Consider the following 22,414-nt stretch of genomic DNA (forward strand, 5'->3'; position numbering starts at 1 on the left):
CTTTTTTTTTTTTAAAGATTTATTTATTTATTATATGTAAGTACACTGTAGCTGTCTTCAGACACTCCAGAAGAGGGCATCAGATCTTTGTTACAGATGGTTGTGAGCCACCATGTGGTTGCTGGGATTTGAACTCTGGACCTTCAGAAGAGCAGTCGGGTGCTCTTACCCACTGAGCCATCTCACCAGTCCCGCATGGTTCATTCTTACATCACCAGACAGCTAGCTCCACTGCCAAAAAGATGAGGCAAGCGTGGCACTCAGCCTTCAATCCCATCACTCAGCCACCGAGGCTGAGGGTTGTGCAAGTTCTAGGCCAGCTTGGTCTTCAGTGACATCTTCTCAGAACACCAAACCTAACTCAAGACAGACAGTGGCATGTCTTCAGCAAGGTTCCTCCCTCAGGAAAAAACAAACAAACAAACAAACCACCAATATAATCTCACAACAAAAATCACATTATTTATTTACAAAGGCCAGAGTGGGTATTGGGTATAAGAGGGGGAAGGGAAGGCATGTTCGAACTGATTGGGACTGTTCCCCACCTACAGCAGGATGCCTTTCCTTACCTGTCTCTCAGCCAGGTGTCCTCCAAGTACCTGGACCACACAGCAGAGAAAATGTGGCAAGAGCTTCCTCTGGTACTCATTAAGCAAAGCCCAGTTCCATACCAAAGGCATCTGCCATCCCACCTCTCCTCAAATACAAGTTTCTGGCCTAGGGAACCAGCAAAGAACTGAAAGGCAGGAGAGAAACTTCTGGAAGAGAAACTTCACTATTCGTTCACCAAGGAAGCCTCGGTGGCCAGAGTGCCAGTCAGAGCCATTATCACTCAGAGAAGTGCTCAATCTGCTTTCTGGATACCCAATACCCAGAGGCCCAGGGACCCGGCTCCCTCAATGCTGTGGTCTTCCAGGACATTGGCCCTTGTACCCACTTATCTCTGTTGACAAAGTTGTGAACCAGAAATCAACAAAGAACACACACCTCCCCAGCTTGCATGTACGCACACAGATTTTCTACAATGCTGAGAAACCCCATCAGATCTTCTGGAGAGTGGGGCTCAAAATACTGGAGCCTGAAGACTGGGTTCATTGGAATATGAACGTGAGCACAAATATGTCTGGAAACAGTGGAGCCAATTTGATTTCTCATGGGTCACGCTGTTCAGCTTTGCTGAACTCCTATCTTCAGTTCCAAGTCCATCAGACTCTCTTCTGTCAGGCCTGAGCCTGTCTTCTCCACCATGAAATCTATTGGTCTTTCTAGACTCTGTCAACTCCAACTTCCAAGCCTCCTGCCCAGGCTGTCTCCCCAAGTCCCTGCTTCCCAGAGCTCTCAGCTGTGGCTCTTGAGCACCAGTGTCCACTGGTCTGGTTTGATCTTGATAACCCTACTCAGACTGCTGACTCACTGCTGCCTTTGGACAGAAGGACAGGCGTTTTCTTCCCTGCCTCAGAGTCCCAAAGGGAGCCCGTGAAAAATTGCTATATGAACCAGTATAGGGGTAGAGAAAGAAAAACAGTTTCACCAGCACCTAGCCAAAGAGTGAGATTCAAACTGGTTGGGCTGAGGTGACGGAGGGAGAGGAGGGTAGGAGTAATGTAAGGCTGGCTAAATTCTAGTGGTACCAACGGAAGACTTCCGGTACGCCAGGTGGGGTCCTCCTCTCAGTCCCCTGGAGAAGAATGTGTGTTGCCAAGGTACTTGTGGGCAAGGAGATGTGGCCAAACTGACACACTGTGCACACTAGATAGCTCTGCTCCAAGAGGACCGGGAGAGATTTCATGAGACCTTAAAGGAATCAAAATCCTTGGAGAGCTTTGGGTTGGGCACAAGCCTTGGAAGTTGGAAGTCACCCTGCTGTTCTTGCTGTTCTGTTCGTAGGGGTCAAAGAAGACAGACTATGGAAGGTAGGGCTTGACAGAGGAGCCAGAGGCTGGCGCTGAGAGGTGGGGAAGGCAGGAGGGATCAGGAGAGCTGGGAGCCCAGGAGTCTCTCAATAGCGGCATTGATGTCCCCTCCTGTGGCGATCAGGGCCTGTAGGTTGGCCTCACGGTTAATAAAGCCCATGGAATTGAGTTGTTCCAGCTGCTGTTGAAATCTCACTTCTGGCATCGGCACCTGGAAGAGGCAGGACTTGGCAAGTGGGTATAGACCCATTCTCGGGCTAGCCCCTCCCTCCCTCCCTCCCTCCGTCCCTTCCTTCCTTCTTTGAGAATGTTTTGTTAAGTAACCCAAGCTAGGCTAGAATTTGCAATTCCCCTGCCTCAGCCTCCTGAGTGCTGGAATTACAGGCATGAATACTGGGCCTGCCTCCTACAGGAACAGTTTGAATTTGAGTGTTTACATAGTAGGTCCCTAATTCCCCATAATCAAGGCTGGCCCTTGAATCCACTTATGTGTCATCCTGCTGGCCCATCCACCCCCCCTCCCCTCAGGGCCTCCTGCTTGGTATAAGGAAAGTGAACTGTAATTGAAGGACAGAGAGTCTACTTCCCAAGTTAGTAAATAACTGTAACAATAAGACAGACCATATTTTTGTTAAACTTTCCAAGTCCCTGGTAGACCTGCATCAGCTTGTTCCTAAATGCTTTCCAGATGTTAACAGATGCTTCAAAGATCAATGCTGGGATAGAGATTCGGTTAAGAGCACTGGTTACTCTTCCAGAGGCCCCAGGTTTGATTCCTAGCATCTACATGGAGGCTCACAACTGTCTCTAACTCTAGTTTCTAGGGATCAGATACCTCTTCTGGCTTCTGTGGGCACTAGACACACACTCCGTACCCAGACATACATGCAGGCAAAACACTGGTAGGTATAAAATAAAAATTAAAAATCTGAGAGGCGCTAGGCAGTGGTGGCATACACCTTTAATCCCAGCACTTGGGAGGCAGAGGCAGGCGGATTTCTGAGTTTGAGGCCAGCCTGGTCTACAGAGTGAGTTTCAGGATAGCCAGGGCTACACAGAGAAACCCTGTCTCAAAAAACCAAAAAAAAAAAAAAAAAAACAAAACAAAACACCCCAAAACCAAAACCAAACCAAAAAAAAAAAAAAAAAAACAACAACAACCCCAAAAAACAAAAAACTGAGAGGCTGGGCATGGTACCACACACCTTTAGTCTCAACACTCAGGAGGCAGAAGAAGCAGGCAGATCTCTGACTTCAAGGCTAGCCAGGTCTACAAATTTGAGTTCCAGGGCTATTATATAGAAAAACCTGTCTCAAAAAACTAAGAAATAGGGGCTGGCGAGATGGCTCAGTGGTTAAGAGCGCCGAATGTTCTTCCGAAGGTCCTGAGTTCAAATCCCAGTAACCACATGGTGGCTCACAACCATCCATAACAAAATCTGATGCCCTCTTCTGGAGTGTCTGAAGACAGCTACAGTGTACTTACATATAATAAATAAATAAATCTTAAAAAAAAAAAAAAAACAAAAAAACTAAGAAATAAAAAAAGCTAAAATTCTAATGCTGGGCTGAATATGTAGCATGCACACATGCAAGCACAAACATACAGCCCAGAGCAGTGCAAAGGTCAGACAGGATGTCTGCTAAACATACCCTGCCAGACAGTCTTCACACATACTGCCAAAGGAAAGGTCAGAGGAGAGGCCCAGGAAAGAAAGAATGTGTGCGATTTTTTTTAACCCACCAGGAATAGAATTATTAACAGAACACAAGCCTTCTCGTTCCCACACACTCCTACAAATATCTCTTAGGAGCGCTTTCCTGTGGGGTGTCTGGGAAGCACCAGGCTGGATCATGAGCAAGAGGTCACAAGGAGCAAGAGGAAGGGCAGAGCTCGCTGCCCACCTGACTAGGAATATAGGGAAGAGTGACCTTGCCTAGGGCCTCACAGGCCCTACAGTGTCAGTCAAAGCCCTTCCTAGTGCTCACTGACATTTCTCTGTCACACATTTTGTACTGGATGAGTCTCAGCGATCAACCTGGCTCAGCCCTCCCCGAATTTACAAAGAGTCACAGAGGCAGAGGTCAGAGATGCCAAGCCACCTCTGTGCCTGCCTAAAGTCCTGGCCTTTCCTTTTCACCATCCACTAGCTGCGCGAGTGAGCAGCCAGCCACCTGACCTCTTTGCCCTTGGCTTTCCCCATCAGTGCCATACGGATACTGTGACTGCGTGGTACCTGGCATGTGCTGAGCACTGCCACTACTCTTACCCGACTTTAAAGCTATACAGACCACTTAGTTGTGGTGGCACATGTCTTTAATCCCAGCACGCAGGAGAAAGAGGCAGGTGGATCTGTGAGTTCAAAGCCAGCAGAGGGCTTTCCAGGACAGCCAGGGCTACACAGAGAAACTATGTCTTGAAAAAAGATTTTTGGGCTGGTGAGATGGCTCAGTGGGTAAGAGCACCCGACTGCTCTTCTTCCGTAGGTCTGGAGTTCAAATCCCAGCAACCACATAGTGGCTCACAACCATCTGTAACGAGATCTGACTCCCTCTTCTGGAGTGTCTGAAGACAGCTACAGTGTACTTACATATAATAAATAATAAATCTTTAAAAAAAAAATTAAGCAAAAAAACCCTGCAGAAACCTCACTTGAGGACACTTGCCCAAAGCTAATGCGTGGCAGACCAGGCCCTCCAGCCCAGTCTGCCTCCCGTGAGGCCTGTGCTGCTGCCTGTACTGCCCCTGCCTGTGATGCTGCTCAGGAAGCTACTGCCCTGGGTACCTGTGAGTTCCCACTTCCGGACAAAAGTTGGATCATCTGCTGCATGAGTTGTTGCTGGGCATTGGAACCCGCACTGGGAGGAGATGTGGCTGGCATGCCCGGGGAAGAAGTGGGGGCCTCTGCCGAAGATCCAGAGTTGCTGCCTGCCAGAGGTACCGAGGTCCGGGGTGTCCCAAAGGAGCCAAGGCTGGAGGCAGGAAAAGAACAAGAGTTAGGAGATGGCAGTGCAGAACATGGTGGGAAATGGACGTGGAGGGCAGTGCTTGTAACCTGGGCATTTGGGAGGTTGAGATAAGAGGACCACAAGCTTGAGGCTAGCCTGGGCTATGAAGGGAGACTTGGTCTGAAAGAAAAAAGGAAAAAAGAAAAGAAAAAGAAAAAAAGGAAAAGGAATGGAAATGTGAGATCCACAACAAAAGTCAGAACAAAATGGAAAAGCAGACCCAGCCCAACGTACAACGGTGTGTGTGTGTGTGTGTGTCCATCTTTGTGCACGCATGTAAGAAAGAAAAAGAAAACTTTAATAGCCACCAATGCTCCTTACCTGGGTACCAGCCCAGGGGCTTCAGTCTGGAGGGTCTGCAGTCCCTGCTGGATCTGCAGCAAGGCCTGCATGGCCCGGGGATTGGTGAGGATGGAGAGAGACTCTGGGTTTTGCATCTGTTGGGAAACAAGCAGAGAAGGCAACAGGAGAAGCAGGAAAGAGCCAGTAAGTACAGCCGGCGCCTGTCCATCACCATAACTCTGGCCCCCAGGCTTCCCCCTCTGTGAACCTCACTTACCTGCTGCAGAAACACGGGGAGCTGCAGGCGGAGCTGCTCCTGAAGCTGTGGATTCCCTGCGAACAGCGGCACATTCACCATCATCTGCAAATGTGAAGGGGTAGGGAGGCCTGGGTCATCCGACCCTGGGAAGCCCCCCCACAGCCGCAGACCCTCCTCAGCACTCCCACTACTGCAGCAAATATGACCAGCACTTCGAGAAATCTCAAAGTGCTCCACAGAAGCCCGTGTGGGTCAGTGACAAAAAAAAAAAAAAAAAAAAAAAAAAGGGCCCGTGTGCAGGGCCAGAAAACACAGCAGGAGTCAGCCTGCATTTGACAGTCACCCAAGCTACTACTTCAAGTCTATAGGGTGTCCCATGTGCCATGCCATGCTCCTGCAATCCTCCATCCCAGCAGGAAAGATGCTGTGGCTGCCACCATTTGCAGAGATGGGGAGGTTAAACAACTTGCTTAGTTCACATAGCTGTGAAGGAGCAGAACTGGGAGTAGGAATGTAGGCAGCCTGGCCCGAGTGCTTCAGCACCAGTGCGGAACTGCTCGGAACTGCTCCCCCGTAGCAACCCTTTCCCCAGAAGCACTTCCTTCAGCAGTTTCATACCTGAGCAGCAAAGTCAGGGTTCTGGGCAAGCGTCTGCATCATGGTGCGCATGTAAGGGGCTGAGATGACATTCTGCATCAGCTGGGGGTTTTCAGAAATCTGCTGGAGGAGCGCCTGCATTTCTGGGCTGTTGAACATCCCTGGAACAAAGAGGCAGAGACAAAACAGGAAGAAAGGGGTCCAAATGGAAACCAGACACCTCACTCCATCTACCTTACTTCAGACACTGAGTGGTCAGAAAACAGAGAAGAGGTCACGGTCAAATAGGCACCCAAGCACCATGAATGGGGCCAAGTGCTCCTCACTCTGAGGTCAGCTTACATTGATTTATCCTGGACTTGTCCCATCAATTCGGCTAAGGGCTAACTGGCTAGAAACCAAGCCTGAGTTATGTCCCTTGGACTGTGCCTGCAGTGAGCTCAGACACAGTGTGAGCTGGAAAGAGCTAAGCGCCGTGGAAAGCAATGGCTTTTAGACCTGCCTTAGCAGCAGATGCCTGCTTCGCAACCCCACCTCACTCGGGTACTGCAATGTTGCAGCTGAAGCCTGGACAGGAGATGTGGAGCTGCTGTTTGGTTCTCCCCTCTCCTGGAGACGGTCCAGATCCCCCAACACTTAGAAACAGCGTTTAAGCCACCGATCAAGAGCAAGTCCTCCCTCAGGAAATAAGGGAACTGAAGCACGTTAAGGGGAAAGGACTTGCCCAATTAAAGTAGCTCCCAGAGTGCAGGGAAGTCAGGGAACCAGAGCCTGTTCATTGTGCTGTCACAGTGCAGAGAATTCCCTGGGGCTTAGCAGCGTACATTTACCCTGAACATCTTTCTCTTCTGACATCACAACTGCCATCTCTGGATGGGTCCCGATTCTCCTGCAGCCCCTCCCCCTAATCCTCATCTCCCATTCTGACCCATTTACACTGGATGGTACCAGACATGTTCATGGAGCTGGGAGGTGTGGCCTGGTTTATTCATGAGCCATTACTTAGGTCTTTACCAGGGATGAGATGTGGTCAGACAAATCTTCCTCCTGTAAAGGGAGGGCCATTACCCCAGGCTGCTGAGCCCTTCTCTAGCTTCAATTCAGTCTCACCTGCTTTCAAAAACACTGAAGCAGTGTGGACCCCATTCAGTCCTGGGGCAGAAGGGCTGCCCTGGTGTGACCCCACTAAGCTCCTTCCACCCTAGGACATACCTGACCCCAGGCTAGCCGCATTGATCCCAAAGGGGTTCGAGACTGTCGGGTGCACCTGGCTGGTCCCCGATCCTCCGGTGCCCTCCCCACCGGACCCGGGGGCCTGGGAGGTGGGGGGCGAGGGGCTCCAGGGGTTAGGGAGGGGCTCTCGATTCTCAGTCCGAAGAGGTTGGGAGGATGAGTTGTCGGAGTTCCCGGCCAGGGAAGAGAAGGGATTGTTGCCAAACTGGGAGGAGGGAAAGGTTTTGGGTTAAGGACTGTAACAAATGAGGGACAAGGGAGAGGCTCCCTCTCTGCTCACTCCTAAGAGCTTCCCCTCCCCAGGGAAAGGAGAGACAGGGCACCAAACATCCTCATGTATTCTCTGTTCTCCAGGACTAGCTCCACCCTCACCGACCCTGCAGAGGACAGCTGACTGATGTTAGTGACCGGCAGCCAACGTCCTCAGGAAACCTGCCTTCTCCTTAGCTTGTGCTCAGTGTGGGCTTCTGCTCTCTGCTGTAACCCACAGATGCTCACATGCATCTTTTCCTTCAGGAATGAGGTATTTCAGCTCTTGGAGTTGTGAATAGGCAGAGGCGATGTCAGAGTCACCACAGCTCTGACACTAGTAGGTTCTCAGGAATAGCTCTAGGGGTGCAGGCTCTCATTTGACCCCGAGCTGTTCCAGTTCCCTCTTTCCCTGCCACCTGGGCCTAATCCTAAGCCCTAGAACTCTCTTCCTTACTTCCAAGGTCCCCAGAGAGGCACCTGAGCCATCCAGAAATGTCAGGATGGTACCCCAGGGGAGCACAGCTCTGGCGAAGGATTCCCTTTAGGCTTTCTCCATCCCCTGCCCTTTGGAAGGATCCCTTAGTCTGTCTCCCACACTCCCAAAGACCACTCAGGACTGTACCTCATCAGATGGCATGCTGCCCAAAGATAACACTAAACCTTTTCCCTCCATCACTCTAACAACCAGGCCAGAGCTCTGCCCAGGGACCTGTATGCCCAGGGGGCCATATGAGCCAAGCAGTTCTGGAGCCCCCCCTCACTTGCTCAGTTTTACAGGCTTTATTAAGACTTGAAGCAAAAGGGAGACAGCTGAGCAGCTTGGCCCCGCCCACCCATCCTGTTATTCAAAGTGGGTCACAGGGTCTCAGCTAACCAATCACCTACTCTGAGCTTTGGATCCTTGGCTCCAACAAATGCCCATTTCAATAACCAGATGGCCTCAGAAACCACAGCTTGAATCTTTACATTACTGTAGTCGGCCTAGTGTGTCCACCCCTTCCAGTTCCTGGCTGGCTCTGAACTTCCTGGTGGCCCTCAGATGAAATCTTCCTTGAACTACCAGAGTTGACTCCTCTGGTCATTTATTGAGTGCCTACTCTATGCCTGCCTGACATAGTTATTCTATCTAACATCCTTCTAATGCAGCAGTTCTCAAAAATGTGGTCCTATGGCCCCCTGAAAGATTAGAAAGTTTTCATATCTCTATAAAATGTCAATTTGTTCTTACTAATTTACTCTCTTATGAAAGCTGTGTATGTAGCAGGGGACATTCATCAGAATGAACACAGACTTGACAAGCTCACTGTCTTACAGTGTCAGACATTAACATTATCTGTGGCAAGACCACGCTTTCTTCTAAATCTGTTCTTTCTTTCTCACCTCGCCCAGATTTCAGCTTTAATTTCTGACAGTAAATATTGGTGGGTCCAACTCACAAAAAACGAACTTTAGGGCCCTCTATAACTTTTGTATGTTTGTTTTTTATAGTTTTATGTAGCCCAGGCTAGCCTTGAACTTTTAATCCTCCTGCTTCTATGTCTACAGGATTACAGGAGTGCAGTGTGGGGTGGGGCAGTGTCTCACCTGGAACCTGCCTCGCAGACCAGACTAGCTCAAACCTCCTCTACCTCTGTCTCTGAGAGCTGCCATGACAGGTGTATGCTCCCAGCTCAGCTCAGCCTCTATGAATTTTTAGAGTATTCTTGGGTCCTAAGACCAAAACTGTGAGAACTACAGCTATAATGGAGGATCTCTATTGTGAAAGTGAGAGAGTAACTCAGGAGAAGATACTCAAAACCACATTGGTAGAAAATGGCCAAGAGGGTATATGGGCCCAGGTCTGTGGATGCCAAATGCTTTGTTCTTTTAGCAAAACCAGGTTTTTTTTTTTTATGTTTTACTGTGCTTAGAATTAGCTGGAGTGCTTGTTGTCTTTCTCAACTATTCGATTTGGTTTGGTTTTTGAGACAGTATCACGTTTCTCAAGGTAGCCATGACCATGGCCTCTGGGATTACAGAGCACACAGCTGTACCCAGGTTTAGCGTTACAGGGGCTCAAACCCGGGGCCTTGTGCATGTTAGACAAGTAATCTACCAGCCAAGCGGCTTTATTAATGTGAGTCAGAATTTCATGTAGCTCAGGCTGACCTTGAACTGCAGATCCTCCTAGATACCAGGACTACAGATATGAGACAGTACACCCACGTTCATAAAGCTGGTTTGTTCTCTTTGGTGTTGCTAGAAGTTGTCCCTGGGACTCACACACACTAGGCAAGTGCTCCACCAGGGAACAATATTCTCCGCTTATAAAGCATTTTTCAAAGTGTGCAATCCCTGGGGCTGGAGAGATGGCTCAGTGGTTAAGAGTGACGGTTACTCTTCCTACGGATCTGAGTTTCGTTGTCAGCACTCATACATACGCTGGCTCCGAACCATCTGCAACTCCAGTTTCCGTGGATCTGAACCTCTCCTCTGGCCTCCACAGGCACTGCATGCATATGATGCGCAGATATGGAGACAAAATATCTATCTATCTCTATCTATCTATAAAATAAAAATAAATAACTGTTTTTGTTGTTTTTAAGTACAAAATCCTGACCATGGTGCCACATCCCAACAATTGGGAAGCCAACTTGTATTTCATGTTCTGGGATGAGCTGGGCTATATAGTGACACCTTGTCTTAAACAGGGCTCACTGAGCATTTACTCAAAGCAGAGGAAGGAGGATCTCTGAGAACAACCTGATTTACATGGAGAGTTCCAGGCCAGCCAGGGCTACATAGTGAGAACTGTCTCAAAAACAAACAAAACAAAAGCCTGAAGAGACTAACCAACCAGCAGCCCTAAGAAGAGTCTGGAACCCTGCTATTGATAATCCCCCCCAAGAGATTCGGATGCAAGTGAACCAGGGATATATCTGAGATATATGTTATACTGGTATATAGTGTGTGTGTATACATATGATATATATATGTATGTGCATGTATATACTATCTATTTATCTATAGTATGTATGTTGTATGTACGTATACACTGTGTATACGTGTACACACACACACACTCTGTAGCTTTTGACCCCAGGTTAGCTCCCTGGCCTTTAAGCCTCTGGTGCAAGAGTTTATCAAGAACAATGCTACTATGTTCGTTGGACACCATCTTACCTACTTCCCTAAGGTCCTCTGTTATATTCTGCCCCCATCAAGTTGGTTGTCCCTGGCTCTGCACTACTGGAAATGGCTTCACGGCAAGGCCCACCCAACAGGAGACTGGATAAGTGCGGAGAGCACTGGGCAGCCTAGGTTGGGAGTAGGGAGTCCTGACCCAGCCAGCCCTCCTGTTGCTTGCATCCTGGCCCCACCTGTTCCCGAGCAGCAGTGAACATGGGCTCCTGGATGTCCGTGTACATGCGGCGGAGGGCATTATACCCTCCCGGGACACTTTCCAGGTTGCTGAGGGCCCGGTCCTGGTTCCGCATCATTTCTTGCATCATGGCTGGGTTACGAGCAAGCTCCATTGTCTGGTGAAGGGAAAAATATGAGATGGGCCCTGGAACCAGAGGAACACCAAGCTAGGAAAAGGGACCCGAGGAAGGAGTCTGCACAAAGGAGCACAGGAACCACTCAGTGGTGGCAGGGAGCACTGCAAACCAGATCCCCTCTCTCTGTCATAATCTGGGCTTGATCCTTGCCTCCCTGTGGCTTTTTGAACCGAGGGACAGTGTTCCCAGATGGAGTTAGGCAGCAATTTCCGGCCTGGAGAGATGGTTCAGTGGTTAAGAGAACCAGGGTTCCTGAGTTCAATTCCCAGCATCCACATGGGGGCTCACAACCATCTGTAACAGGATCTTACAGACCTGGTGTGTCTAAATACAGCTACTGTGTACTCATATAAATAAAATAAATAATTCTTTATAAAAAAGCAATTTCCATTTCTCAGGCTCAGAGGACCTCAGAGGTGTCAGAGAGCATAGGAAAATGGGGGTGTGAAGAGGCACAGGGTACAACCTCCCCAAGCACCTGGAACTGTACCTGTTCCATAGTGATGACTCAATAAATACTCGCTGGATGATAAATTATTGGATGGTAAATGACCTCTTGATCAGAGTCCTGAAAGGCTAGGTATATCAGTCTAATAAGGTGTCTTAGAAGGTTGGAACAGATTAGGATGGAAGAGAGAAGTCTAAGGAAGAGGAATAAAGAGCAGTTTACAAAAGCCGGGCGTGGTGGTGCACGACTTTAATCCCAGCACTCGGGAGGCAGAGGCAGGCGGATTTCTGAGTTCGAGGCCGGCCTGGTCTACAGAGTGAGTTCCAGGACAACCTGGTCTACACAGAGAAACCCTGTCTTGAACCCCCCCGGCCCCCCAAGAGCAGTTTACTAGGTTTATGACATCCCTAAAGCTTGACACTGAGAGCAGCTAAGTGACCTAGAATTAAAGTCACACCCTGGATGTCACAATAACCACCCCAGGTAAATATTCCCGTCTACCTTCTGTAAGTATGAAAACGGGGTCAGAGAGGATCATGGACCCGTTGCCCCCTAATACCTAGGAGAAAACCATACAAACAGGCTTCTAGGCCAGTCTTAGCAAACCACACTGTTAGTCCTGGTAAATCAAAGTGGGTAGGGAAAGGATTCAGCCTGGACATCCTCTATTCCCTCCTTCTGTGTCTTCAGCCAACCCGAGCTGTCCGCAACACTGAGGCTGAGGGCTGTCTGCTTTAGAGCTGATGGCTTGCTCTAAGGACCTGCTGCTGTCAGACTTAGGTCTCTATAACCCCGATGACAAGACCACCTAGCCTGCCTTCTGGCAAATACCTTTAGTCCCATCACTCAGGAGGTAGAGGTAGATCTCTACGAGTTAAGGTCAGTCTCATCTATAAAGAGTTCCAGGACAGCCAGAGCTACATAGAGACCCTGTTGTAGTAAGAACACTGGAATTCTGGTTTCTTTTTAAAACACAGAATAGCCAGGTGGTGGTGATGCACACCTTTAGTCCTAGCCCTTGGGAGGACTAGCAGGTGGATCTCTGGGTTCAAGGTCAACCCGGTCTACACAGAGAGTTCCAGGACAAACCAGGGACACACAAAGAAACTGTCTCAAAAAACTAAAACTACCACTACCAACAAAAACAAGAACAACAAAACCCCCACAAATATTATAAGAATATGTTTCGTTTTAACCCCAGGTAGGGGCCTATGGAGCTGTGGGGCTGCTTCTCAGCAGTTGCCTATGATTTGCCTCGTGCTCTCGCAGAGGTGTAAGGTTTTGCCAGCTGCAGAGAGTTTCTGCCACTGTGTGACATTTTGGAAAGTTTTTAGAGGGTAGATAAATGCTAGGGCCCCAGGAGGTGGGTGGGTGGGCATTGACCGTTCAGGAGGGTTTGCGGTTTATTAGTACTTGTGGTCAAAGAACACAAAAGAAGAAAAAAAAAATTAGATTCATACATCTTTCTTCTCTATCCTTCTTTCTCCAGTGATAGGGGATGAAATGGGGGGGGGGGGTGCGAGGAAGAAACCATAACGTACAAAGACCAGCTACAAGCAAAGAAGAAACAAGAAGAAAAGTTAAATAAATTTAGGGATCTCTATCTCTTTCTCCCCTCTATTCTTTTTTCTCTCCTATCTAGTGTTAGGGGATAAAACTGGGGTGTAGGGGGAATGGAAGCAGGGGTGGAGGATGGCAATAAGGAAAAGAAGAACCCACAAAGTAGAAAACTCCAACTACACACTGTCTAAAAAATAAAGAAAAAGAAAAGAATAGACTATGATTTCCACTGGTGTCCTTCTCCACCAGGCGTGTTCAGCTGCTATGTTCCCAAACACTGTCTGGACCTTCCTACTGAGGGTCCTTGGCCTCAAACATTATTTTTTTCTTTCCTTGGTTCATCCAGTCTTCCTTTGGGTCTTAGCTTAGTGACACTTGTAGAAGACCTTCTATAAGCCCCAGAGCAGGGTCGGAGCCCTTACTATGTTCCTAGGGCATCATTATGTCCAGCACTGCCTGCACATCTGTCCCACTTGGCTTAGGGTCAAGGAGTTCCTGACCCATGTCTGTTCATAACCATATCAAGTGTTCAAAGCACACCAGCTCAACTCAATGAACAAGAAGAAGGAGCAAACCGGAAGCTCAGAACAGCCAACACCAGCGTCCGCCCTCCCCAGTCTTCTCCCAGACCCACCTGCCTCATGAGCTCTGGGTTGTTGAGCATGTGGCTGATCTCGGGGTTCCTTTCCATCAGCTGCTGCATCTGGGGATTAGCCATGATCATGTGGCGCATCAGATCGGGGTTTGACATCATATCCTGGACCAAGGGGTTCTCCATGATCTGCGACAGCATCTCAGGATTGGACATGAGCTGTCTCTGCATCTGTTGCTGCAGCTCCATAAAGTTGGCGGAGCCCAGGCCCAGGCTGCCCAGGCCCAGGATGCCTCCGAAGCCAGCTGTGGGAAGGAGCAGGGTCAGTCTCCCTCTCAGACCCTTCCAAGATCCAGCAGAGTCTCCAAGATAGGCCCTAATTGCTTCTCACATGTCCCTCCCTCTTCAGTCATTCCCACAACTCCAGGAAAGAGACCTCTATAAAGGCAGGGGCCAAGCTAAGCATAGCATTGAACAGAGAGAAGCAGACCCACCTTTCTCCATTCCCCTCTTTACCCAGGACTCCCCTCCCCCAACCCCATCTTTCCTTTTGTTCCTGAACTTGAGTCCATCTCTGAAATCATGGAAACCATCATAAACAGATCATTCATTCCCCACCCCAGCTTGGCTTAAGTTCCAACATCTGGAAGAGTGACTATGGTCATGGGACTAGGACTAGGGATCAGGGACCATTCTTCTTCTTTATCTCTGCACTCCACTCCCCTGGCCAATACAAAATTATGCTCTCCCCCACTAAAGGCTTACAGAGGATCGATGCAGTAGCACTTGAGGGCCCCTCTGCAGCCACTGGAGAGGGCCCCCCTCCACTGCCAGCATCTGAAGTTGTATTGCCAGAGCTGCAGGGCTGGACAGGGGCGGCGGCAGGTGAGGCAGGCGTGGTGGAGGGTGCAGAGGCAGAGTCAGGAGTAGATGGAGGAGAAGCAGCAGCAGTCACTGGATCTTGAGCCCTGAGGACAAAGAGTAGGGAAACCTGGCTGGAGTGTGCACAAGTGACAAGGTGGCCTTGGACTGCCAGCTCAAGCCACCTCCTGAGCAGCCTTGTCCCACCCTTACCCCAGGCTAGCAGGATGGTGGGGATCTAAGGCAACCTGGGAGTACTGTCAGGCTCCCCCAAAGGTAAGACCTTATCCATCTGTGCCAGGCCTGGCCGCTGAACAGGTGAGAAAGAATGGAAAGTGAGGTCACAATCACAATCAGGAGCAAGGGCAGCTCCTGTCCGTACTTACTTCTGAGGGGTTTTGATGACTAGGTGGACTGTGAGCCCGTCCTTGATGCCGTGCTGGCTCAGGGTGTCCCCGTCCTTGAGGATCTTGCCTGCGAAGATCAGGACCAGCTGATCCTGCTGAGCCTTAAACCTCCGGGAGATCTCCTCCTTGAACTGTGGTCAAGAGGCAGAGATCAGTGCAGAGGCCAACTGTACCCCGCTGCAGGACTTGACCTCAGTTCTGCCCCTCTAGCTACAAGAATCCATTCAATTAGTTCCACGACACAGTATCCCAACCCTGGAAAGCCCCTGCTGCTATCCATGACAGCAGCTTCTGTCCCACCACCCAATTCTCTGAGAGTGATACCTCACAGAGGCATGGGCAGCCCTCCCCATCCCAACTCCTTCAACTAGCCTTGGGCTCAGGCTGTCTCTCTTCAGCCTTCTCTGGGCTCTTCAGTCCAACTTCCTCATCACTATAACAGATAATCTAGAGTATTATTGAGATTTATTGAGGAATCTAGTGTGTTAGTTACCATCTCTACTTAATTAAATTTAATTAATTAATTAATTAAGAGACAGGGTCTCTGCATGTAGCTCTTGCTGTCCTGGAACTTTCTATGTAGACCTCGAACTCACATAGATCCACCTGCTTCTATCTCCCCAGGGCTGGGAATTTAAAGATAAGGATCAGAGAGGAGGTAATGTATCCGGGGATATAGGAACTCAGGTCTGGACATCAATGTCTTCATCAGACACATTCTCAATAAGAGCTGTTTTATAATTCAGCTTTTCCCAGGGGACTTAAAATTCTCGATTGAGAGAGCAGCAGTGGTACCAACGGCTACACTGGGGCGAGTTAAATTTTCTAGATTCTATCAGCATCTCCAAAACACAACACAACACATATTCTAACTATAAACAGTGCACTTGCTAAGCAAAAGATCCCTCTCTTCCAACCAGATGGCCTATTCTAAGCCCCGCCTATGTGCAATTCTGGAGCAGCTTCAAGCAGTGAGGAACACAGGCAATAGTCCCCCACTCATTCTACATTATTTTGTTGAGCACCTACTGCGCTCAGCAAATCCTGTAGGGCAGAAAACTGAACTACACAACCGTTTCGATTTGCGACAAGGAGGCTCTGTGGAGAGAGAGAGAGAGGGCACCACCACCACGCGACACTCCCGGGAGAGCATAGCCGCAGCTCGCTCGGGCCGCACTGTGCCTTAGCGCCTGGAACCTCTACCAGTGACCCTGGAGCACACTCCCCTCAAGCCTAGGATCCAAATGGAGCCCACAAACAAGGTGTCCCTTCCTCAAGCTCCCTCACCACGCCCCCAGCCCCGGTAGCGCGGCCAAATCGGCCCCTACCCGCGCCACGCTCCCCGGACTAGCCCCGGCAGGGCGCCCCCTACCCGCTTCTCCCGCCTGGATGCCCCTGTATTCCACCCCGGCCGGGGGCCCGTCCGCGGCGCCAGGCCGTCCCCGAGGTCTCCCTCTCTGCGCTGGCCCCTCGGTGCGCTGCTCCCGCCCTCCTGTCTCCTCCCAGCCGTATACTACCTCCTTGACCGAGGCTTGATCGCAGATCACGATCTCCTCCTTGTCCTTGGGGGTCTTGACGGTGACCCGAATCTGGGGCCTCGTCTCAGCCCCACTCGGCTCCGCCATGCCGCCGCCCGGCCACCCGCCAGCCCGCCCGGCTCCTCCTCCTCCTCCTCCCGGCCCGCCCGGCCCGGCCCGGCTCCCGAGCCTCCAACTCCCCCTCCCACCCCTCCCCAAGGCTCCGCCGCCCCCTCCGGACAGCCGCAGCCACAGCGCCCCGGGCGGCCTGGGGGAGCACTGCAGCTGGGGCGGCCCAGGCCAGAGCTGGGTGCGCAGCTGGTCCGGGCCGGACAGCGCGGAGGGCGGGAGATTCAGGGCCGCCCGCGGCCCCCTCCCGTTCGGACAAAGGACTTTCGTTGTCGCCGTCTTATCTCCGTTCCCTGGGGTCACTTGGTTTTCTTGAGAGGCGGAATCTGCCAGGCCTGGGTTCGTTCCTGGTTCAGGACGTCCTTAAGACCTCTGCGGATTCGAGCAGTCGTGGCCTCCGGGGAACCGCCCCGAGGGGGCCATTAAGGACGGTTTCAGAGACCTGGAGTTTGCCTACGTGGCTTCTCTCAGCCTTGGGAGTAAAGAGAACAAGACCCCACAGAATTGTGACTAGCGTACAATATTGCTTTAAAAAATGGTCAAGGATGTGCCTAACAGATACAGAGATTTATTATTAGATTGCGATTGACCAGTAGGCACGAAGGCGTCCTTCGCGTGGAAGAGGTTAAAAGTCCTTCCACCGTTGCCACTGTCCTTGCGCTCCCGCTTCCCACCCCCCCCACCCCCCCCACCCCCCCACAACCACATGGTCCGACTGGAAAGCTGAACTATGGTTCCCAGAATTCCTCGAGCGATCACGTGAAACTACGATTCCCAGAGGCCCTCGCGCGGGGCGGGAATTGGGCCAGAGCCTCAGTAGATGGGCCGGGTGACTACAACTCCCAGGCGCCTCCTAGCTGGGCTCCCGGGCCACCGGAAGCGGCTAAGGGAGAGCAAGGGGCTGCGACTGTAGGGGTGTGTGGGTGCAGGTCAGGTTTAAGAAACGCAGGCATGCTGCGTCCCAAGGCTTTGACGCAGGTGCTAAGCCAAGCCAATACTGGAGGAGTCCAAAGCACCCTGTGAGTGAACAAGAACCCAAGCAGCGAGCGCTGGAATGGGGCGGCGCGCGGCTGTCTGCAGTAGGGGTAGGGAAGAGCCCTACGCCGGGAGGTGGCTAATGTTGCAAGCTGCAGCTTCGGAAACCCTGCTTGAGGGCTTCCTCGGAAAGGGAAATGGACAGTTGATTAGCGTGTTCCTGGATTCTTGCTTCCTAAAAGCGCCAGTAGCTGGAATTGGAATAGGAACTCAGGCCTTTCACTCTTCCTGAGTTTGTTGATATCCTTCCCATTCTTGCCAGGCTGCTGAATAATGAGGGATCTCTGCTGGCCTACTCCGGTTATGGGGACACAGATGCCCGGGTCACTGCGGCCATCGCCAGTAACATCTGGGCTGCCTATGATAGGAACGGGAACCAAGCGTTTAATGAAGACAGTCTCAAATTTATCCTGATGGACTGCATGGTATGGAGTAAACTAGGCTGACTTCGAACTTGCAATGATTATCCTGCTTCTGCCACCTCAACCCTGAGATTGCAGGTGTGCACCATCGCACCTTGCCAAATAAAACATAGATATTAAAAAAGGAAGTGAGAGTAGGGTGCTGGCGTATATGAGGGTCCATCTCAGTGAAAAGGAGACATTTGTTAAAAGATATGAAGGACGATTGGAAAGGGGAAGAGAATTAAGCCGTACAGTGATCTTTTGGGGAAATTTTTTTTAAAGGTTTATTTATTTATTATTATATGTAAGTACACTGTAGCTGTTCTCAGATACTCCAGAAGAGGGCATCAGATTTTGTTACGGATGGTTGTGAGCCACCATGTGGTTGCTGGGATTTGAACTCGGACCTTTGGAAGAGCAGTCGGCGCTCTTAACCACTGAGCCATCTCCCCAGCCCCTGGGGAAATATTTCTAACAGTGCTTGCTATGGTGACTTATGCCTCTAGTCCAGTACACGAGAGACTGAGGCAGGATCTCTTCGAGTATTCGTTTTCTTTCTTTCTCTTTCTCTTTTGTTTTTCGAGACAGGGTTTCTCTGTGTAGACCTGGCTGTCCTGGAACTCACTCTATAGAATCAGGCTGAACTCTGAAATCTGCTAGCCTCTGCCTCCCAAGTCCTGGGACTAAAGGTATGCACCACCACCGAGCAGACTTTGCAAGTATTTCCGACAACAGTGATTGTCAAAGGGCCGAGGGTAGAGTGAGGCTTGGACAAAGATCAGTAAAGATGGAGCATCACAGAATGGGGAAAGGTTGTTGGGAGAAAGGGCTAAAGAGTCCTCTGAAGAAGGTGTTTGCAGCGGGGAAGGCCCCTTGGGAAGCTCTTCGCTGTCATGCTGGCAGCCCATTCTTTACACCCCTCTCACCCATTGCTGACTCACACTGGGTACTGAGTCCAGGGCTGGTGTCACTGCAGCCTAGCTAAGCTATAAGAAATGCATTTTAAGGGACGGATGTGGAGCTCAGTGGTAGAGCAGTTGCCTAGAGTGTTTGGGATTCTAGAACCCATTCCAAGAAACACAGTTTTTATTTTCGAGTCAGAGCCTAGTATACACAGTGGAGCAAGTTCTGTGAAACATCACTTCTCTCACATAGATGTGCCATGCCATTTTTATTGTTATTTTCAAATGTTGACCCACCCTAATTGATCTCCATTTTGAAAAGTTACACCATAGGAAAAGAAGAGACATAAGTTGGGTTTTGTGTGTGTGGTGGGGGGGGGGGTAGTTGTTTTTACCTTTTTAAGGTTTATTTATTTTATTCTGTATGTATGAGTTGCTTTGCCCAGGTGGTATATATGTGCCCCATGTGCATGCATGGCGCCCCCAAGGAGGCTGAAAGAAGGCATTGGAGCCCCTGAACTGCTGTTACAGATGATTGTGAGCACAGTGTTGGTGTTAGGATTCGAACTCAAGCCTACTGCCAGAGCAGCATACGAGTTGGGTTCCTGGTCCTGGTCCCTCACCTGCTGAGACAGTTCTCGGCATTAGAGGAGAGAACCTCAGTTTCTGGAAGACTTGGTTTCCCAGAATAACTTGGTTAGCACATGGCTCAGCTGAGCCTGGAATCCAGTTTCAGACCCCCATGTCTTAAATGCTGGGCAGAGCTCCCTAGCTGAACTTCCTGCTCTGCTAAGCTTGGGAGACAGTGTCACTAGGACCAGAGGAACCCTGGGGAAGGCAGGAACTAAGGATGTCAAGTAGAATGCCCCAAAGTATCATGTCCTTCCCACCAGGAGGGCCGTGTAGCCATTACGAGGGTGGCCAACCTTCTGCTATGTATGTATGCCAAGGAGACTGTAGGCTTCGGAATGCTCAAGGCTAAGGTGAGTGTATTCCTCTGTTACAAACTTTCTGGGCTGTAACTATCTATCTATGCATGCCCTTGCTCTGAATAAGGACATGGAGACTTAATTACGTTTATTATGAGCTTTGGGCACTATAGCTGGGCAGATTCTCAACTATTCTAACCCAACCATATTGGCTTGGCCTATGTCCCACCACATGACACATCACCTGTCCATCTTAGTCATGTCCTGGTACCTGCTACTTCATCCTTGTCCAGCTGGCAACTCCTCTCCCAGAATTCCTATCTCTTCCTGGAAATCCCACCTCCTACTTCCTGCCTTTGCTTTTTAATAAGCTGATCAAAAGGTGAGCGAGAGTGTTTACAAAATATGTAGCCAAATGAACCAAAGTCCAGTCTGCATTCAACTCTGCTGGCACAGAAATCACATTTGAATAATAATACAAAGACGATCTTCACACTGCACATATCATCCCAGCACTGGTCCAGCCTTAGTTCCTGTTCACTGTGTTCCTTACATGTCCCCTCTCTGGAGTTCTCAGAGCTCCTCACTCCGTGTCTAGGATGGGCTAAAGAGCAGTGGGGATGGGCTGGGGGGAGTTGGCCATTAAGTGTGGCCTGGGGAGCCAGTGTGGTTCTGGGATCCGTCTAAGCATAAGCAATGCATGGATTAACTGTGCTCCTGCCTCCTTGCAGGCCCAGGCCCTGGTACAGTACCTGGAGGAACCCCTCACCCAAGTAGCGGCATCATAACAGCGTGATGGAGGCTGGAGTAGAAAAGGGATGGTGATCGGGAGGGAGGGGAGGGGCCCTAGAAATTCTAGGGGCTCTAGAAATGCCATATCGGGCTAGGTACAGGAAGGAGGGCGTTTTGCTTTTTTCTGAATAAATTTTCAACTCCTACCTGTGTCTCGCCTGCTTTCTTGGGAGGAAGGTGTGGGGTGGTTTACTCAAGAGGATTCCCCTCTCCTGCAAAGGTGAGCTCTCTCATTCCCCATCACCAAATCTCAGTGGTTCTTGGCAGGGCTGCCCAGTGCCCTTGGCTTCTCCAGTGCTGTGTCTCACCTTACTCCTAATTGCTTTTTCCCCCCATTAATTTATATGTTTATTCTATTTACATTGCAAAAAGCTCCCTTCCCATCCTCCCAGAACTGCTTTTCTTTAAACAATTTTTTTGTTTGTTTGTTTGCTTGCTTTTTGGTTTTTTCGAGACAGGGTTTCTCTGTATAGCCCTGGCTGTCCTGGAACTCATTTTGTAGACCAGGCTGGCCTCGAACTCAGAAATCTGCCTGCCTCTGCCTCCCAAGTGCTGGGATTAAAGGTGTATGCCACTACACCCGTGTAAAAAAAATTGTTTAGATTATTTTATGTACATGAGTGTTTTGACTGTTTGTGTGTCTGCACTTGTGCCTGTAAAGGGCATCAGATATCCCTGAAACCAGAGTTAACAGGTGGCTGTGAGCCGCCACTGTATGCTGAGAACCTAACCAGGGTCTTCTGCAAGAGCAGCGGTGCCCTTCGCTGCTGAGCTCACTCCAACCCTCAGAGCAGAATCTCACCCACCCATTTTGTAGCACCTGGGATTAATCTAGAGGAGCAAAGACCTGTTCTTGCTGGGCACAGAAAATACAGAACCCTAGAGTTCACCCTTTCTAGTTTAAGGAGTGGGCCTGTTCCTTTCCCTACCTTTTCATGATCCTCTCTGCAGCATTTGTTTTAATTAAACAAAAAAAAAAAAAAAAAAATTGAGCCGGGTGTGGTGGCGCACGCCTTTAATCCCAGCACTCGGGAGGCAGAGGCAGGCGGATTTCTGAGTTCGAGGCCAGCCTGGTCTACAAAGTGAGTGCCAGGACAGCCAGGGCTACACAGAGAAACCCTGTCTCGAAAAACCAAAAAAAAAATTTTAAAAAAATTGTGTGTGAGCGTAGCAGACTCATCTCCGTTGCCTTTACTTATTTACTGTATGGGTACATGACTGTGGATAGGCTTGTCCCACAGTGCAAGCATGGCAGTCAGAAGATTGACCCCCAGAAGGCCTCAAGGTCTTCATCTTCAGATCCTGCACCCATATTCACCGTATCCAGCTCTTTCTGCTCTTGTCTCTGAGATCCATCCACGAAGGGAATAAATCTGTTTATTGTATGTTAGGAAGGGACCCATCTGGGCAGGTGGCATCCCATCTCCACCTGTGTGAGAAATGCTGCCCCTCCCTGGCCTGGGGCTGTTAAGGAGGGGCCCGATGCTTCCTGCTGCTACAGCTCCCAAAACTCTGCATTGTGGGGAGATGCTGTGCCCAGCTTGCATTTCTTGCCCAAATAGCCCTTCCCCTGATGCCCCGGTATGTGTCCTTAACAAAACCTGAGATGGGAAAGCTGAAGGCCGGTACATTTCTGCCCTACCGCGTGTCTACTTCAGCCCAGTGACAGCTCTCCTTCTTAGAACCCCCAAAACCCAGCAATGTACACTCGGGCTCGCCGCAGCCTCACCCACTGTTACCTCTGTGACCAGGCC

At 50.1% G+C, this 22,414-nt stretch overlaps 2 protein-coding genes across 2 annotated transcripts; one reads left to right on the forward strand and one right to left on the reverse strand.

Annotated features, from left to right (window-relative positions):
- Positions 1 to 437: 437 nt before the first annotated feature.
- Ubqln4 (ubiquilin 4) lies at positions 438 to 16,664 on the reverse strand. The gene is made up of 11 exons (XM_021158218.3): positions 16,470 to 16,664; positions 14,932 to 15,083; positions 14,450 to 14,652; positions 13,727 to 13,989; positions 10,905 to 11,063; positions 7,273 to 7,498; positions 6,082 to 6,221; positions 5,482 to 5,565; positions 5,244 to 5,359; positions 4,700 to 4,886; positions 438 to 2,124 (listed from the first exon to the last, which is right to left on the reverse strand). The coding sequence occupies exons 1-11, from the start codon at positions 16,575 to 16,577 to the stop codon at positions 1,972 to 1,974; spliced, it is 1,791 nt and encodes a 596-aa protein (XP_021013877.1). The 5' UTR covers positions 16,578 to 16,664; the 3' UTR covers positions 438 to 1,971.
- A 743-nt stretch (positions 16,665 to 17,407) lies between these two features.
- Lamtor2 (late endosomal/lysosomal adaptor, MAPK and MTOR activator 2) lies at positions 17,408 to 20,806 on the forward strand. The gene is made up of 4 exons (XM_021158339.2): positions 17,408 to 17,617; positions 17,896 to 18,058; positions 19,833 to 19,922; positions 20,600 to 20,806. Exons 1-4 carry the CDS (start codon positions 17,550 to 17,552, stop codon positions 20,654 to 20,656), a joined length of 378 nt encoding a protein of 125 aa, XP_021013998.1. The 5' UTR covers positions 17,408 to 17,549; the 3' UTR covers positions 20,657 to 20,806.
- Positions 20,807 to 22,414: the final 1,608 nt, after the last annotated feature.

The sequence above is a fragment of the Mus caroli genome, unplaced genomic scaffold, assembly GCF_978045245.1.
Source record: "Mus caroli unplaced genomic scaffold, Mus_caroli_1 scaffold_3, whole genome shotgun sequence".
Lineage (NCBI taxonomy): Eukaryota > Metazoa > Chordata > Mammalia > Rodentia > Muridae > Mus > Mus caroli.

Bases quoted from the DNA above. Each gene is read 5' to 3' on its own strand.
- Lamtor2 (XM_021158339.2), top strand. From the start codon at position 17,550: ATGCTGCGTCCCAAGGCTTTGACGCAGGTGCTAAGCCAAGCCAATACT. The intron at 17,618-17,895 runs GTGAGTGAACAA...CATTCTTGCCAG, and splicing joins GGAGGAGTCCAAAGCACCCT to GCTGCTGAATAATGAGGGAT. The intron at 19,923-20,599 runs GTGAGTGTATTC...GCCTCCTTGCAG, and splicing joins TCGGAATGCTCAAGGCTAAG to GCCCAGGCCCTGGTACAGTA.
- Ubqln4 (XM_021158218.3), bottom strand. From the start codon at position 16,577: ATGGCGGAGCCGAGTGGGGCTGAGACGAGGCCCCAGATTCGGGTCACC. The intron at 5,360-5,481 runs GTAAGTGAGGTT...GTTTCCCAACAG, and splicing joins TCCCCGTGTTTCTGCAGCAG to ATGCAAAACCCAGAGTCTCT. The intron at 4,887-5,243 runs GTAAGGAGCATT...TCCTGCCTCCAG, and splicing joins GCCCCTGGGCTGGTACCCAG to CCTTGGCTCCTTTGGGACAC.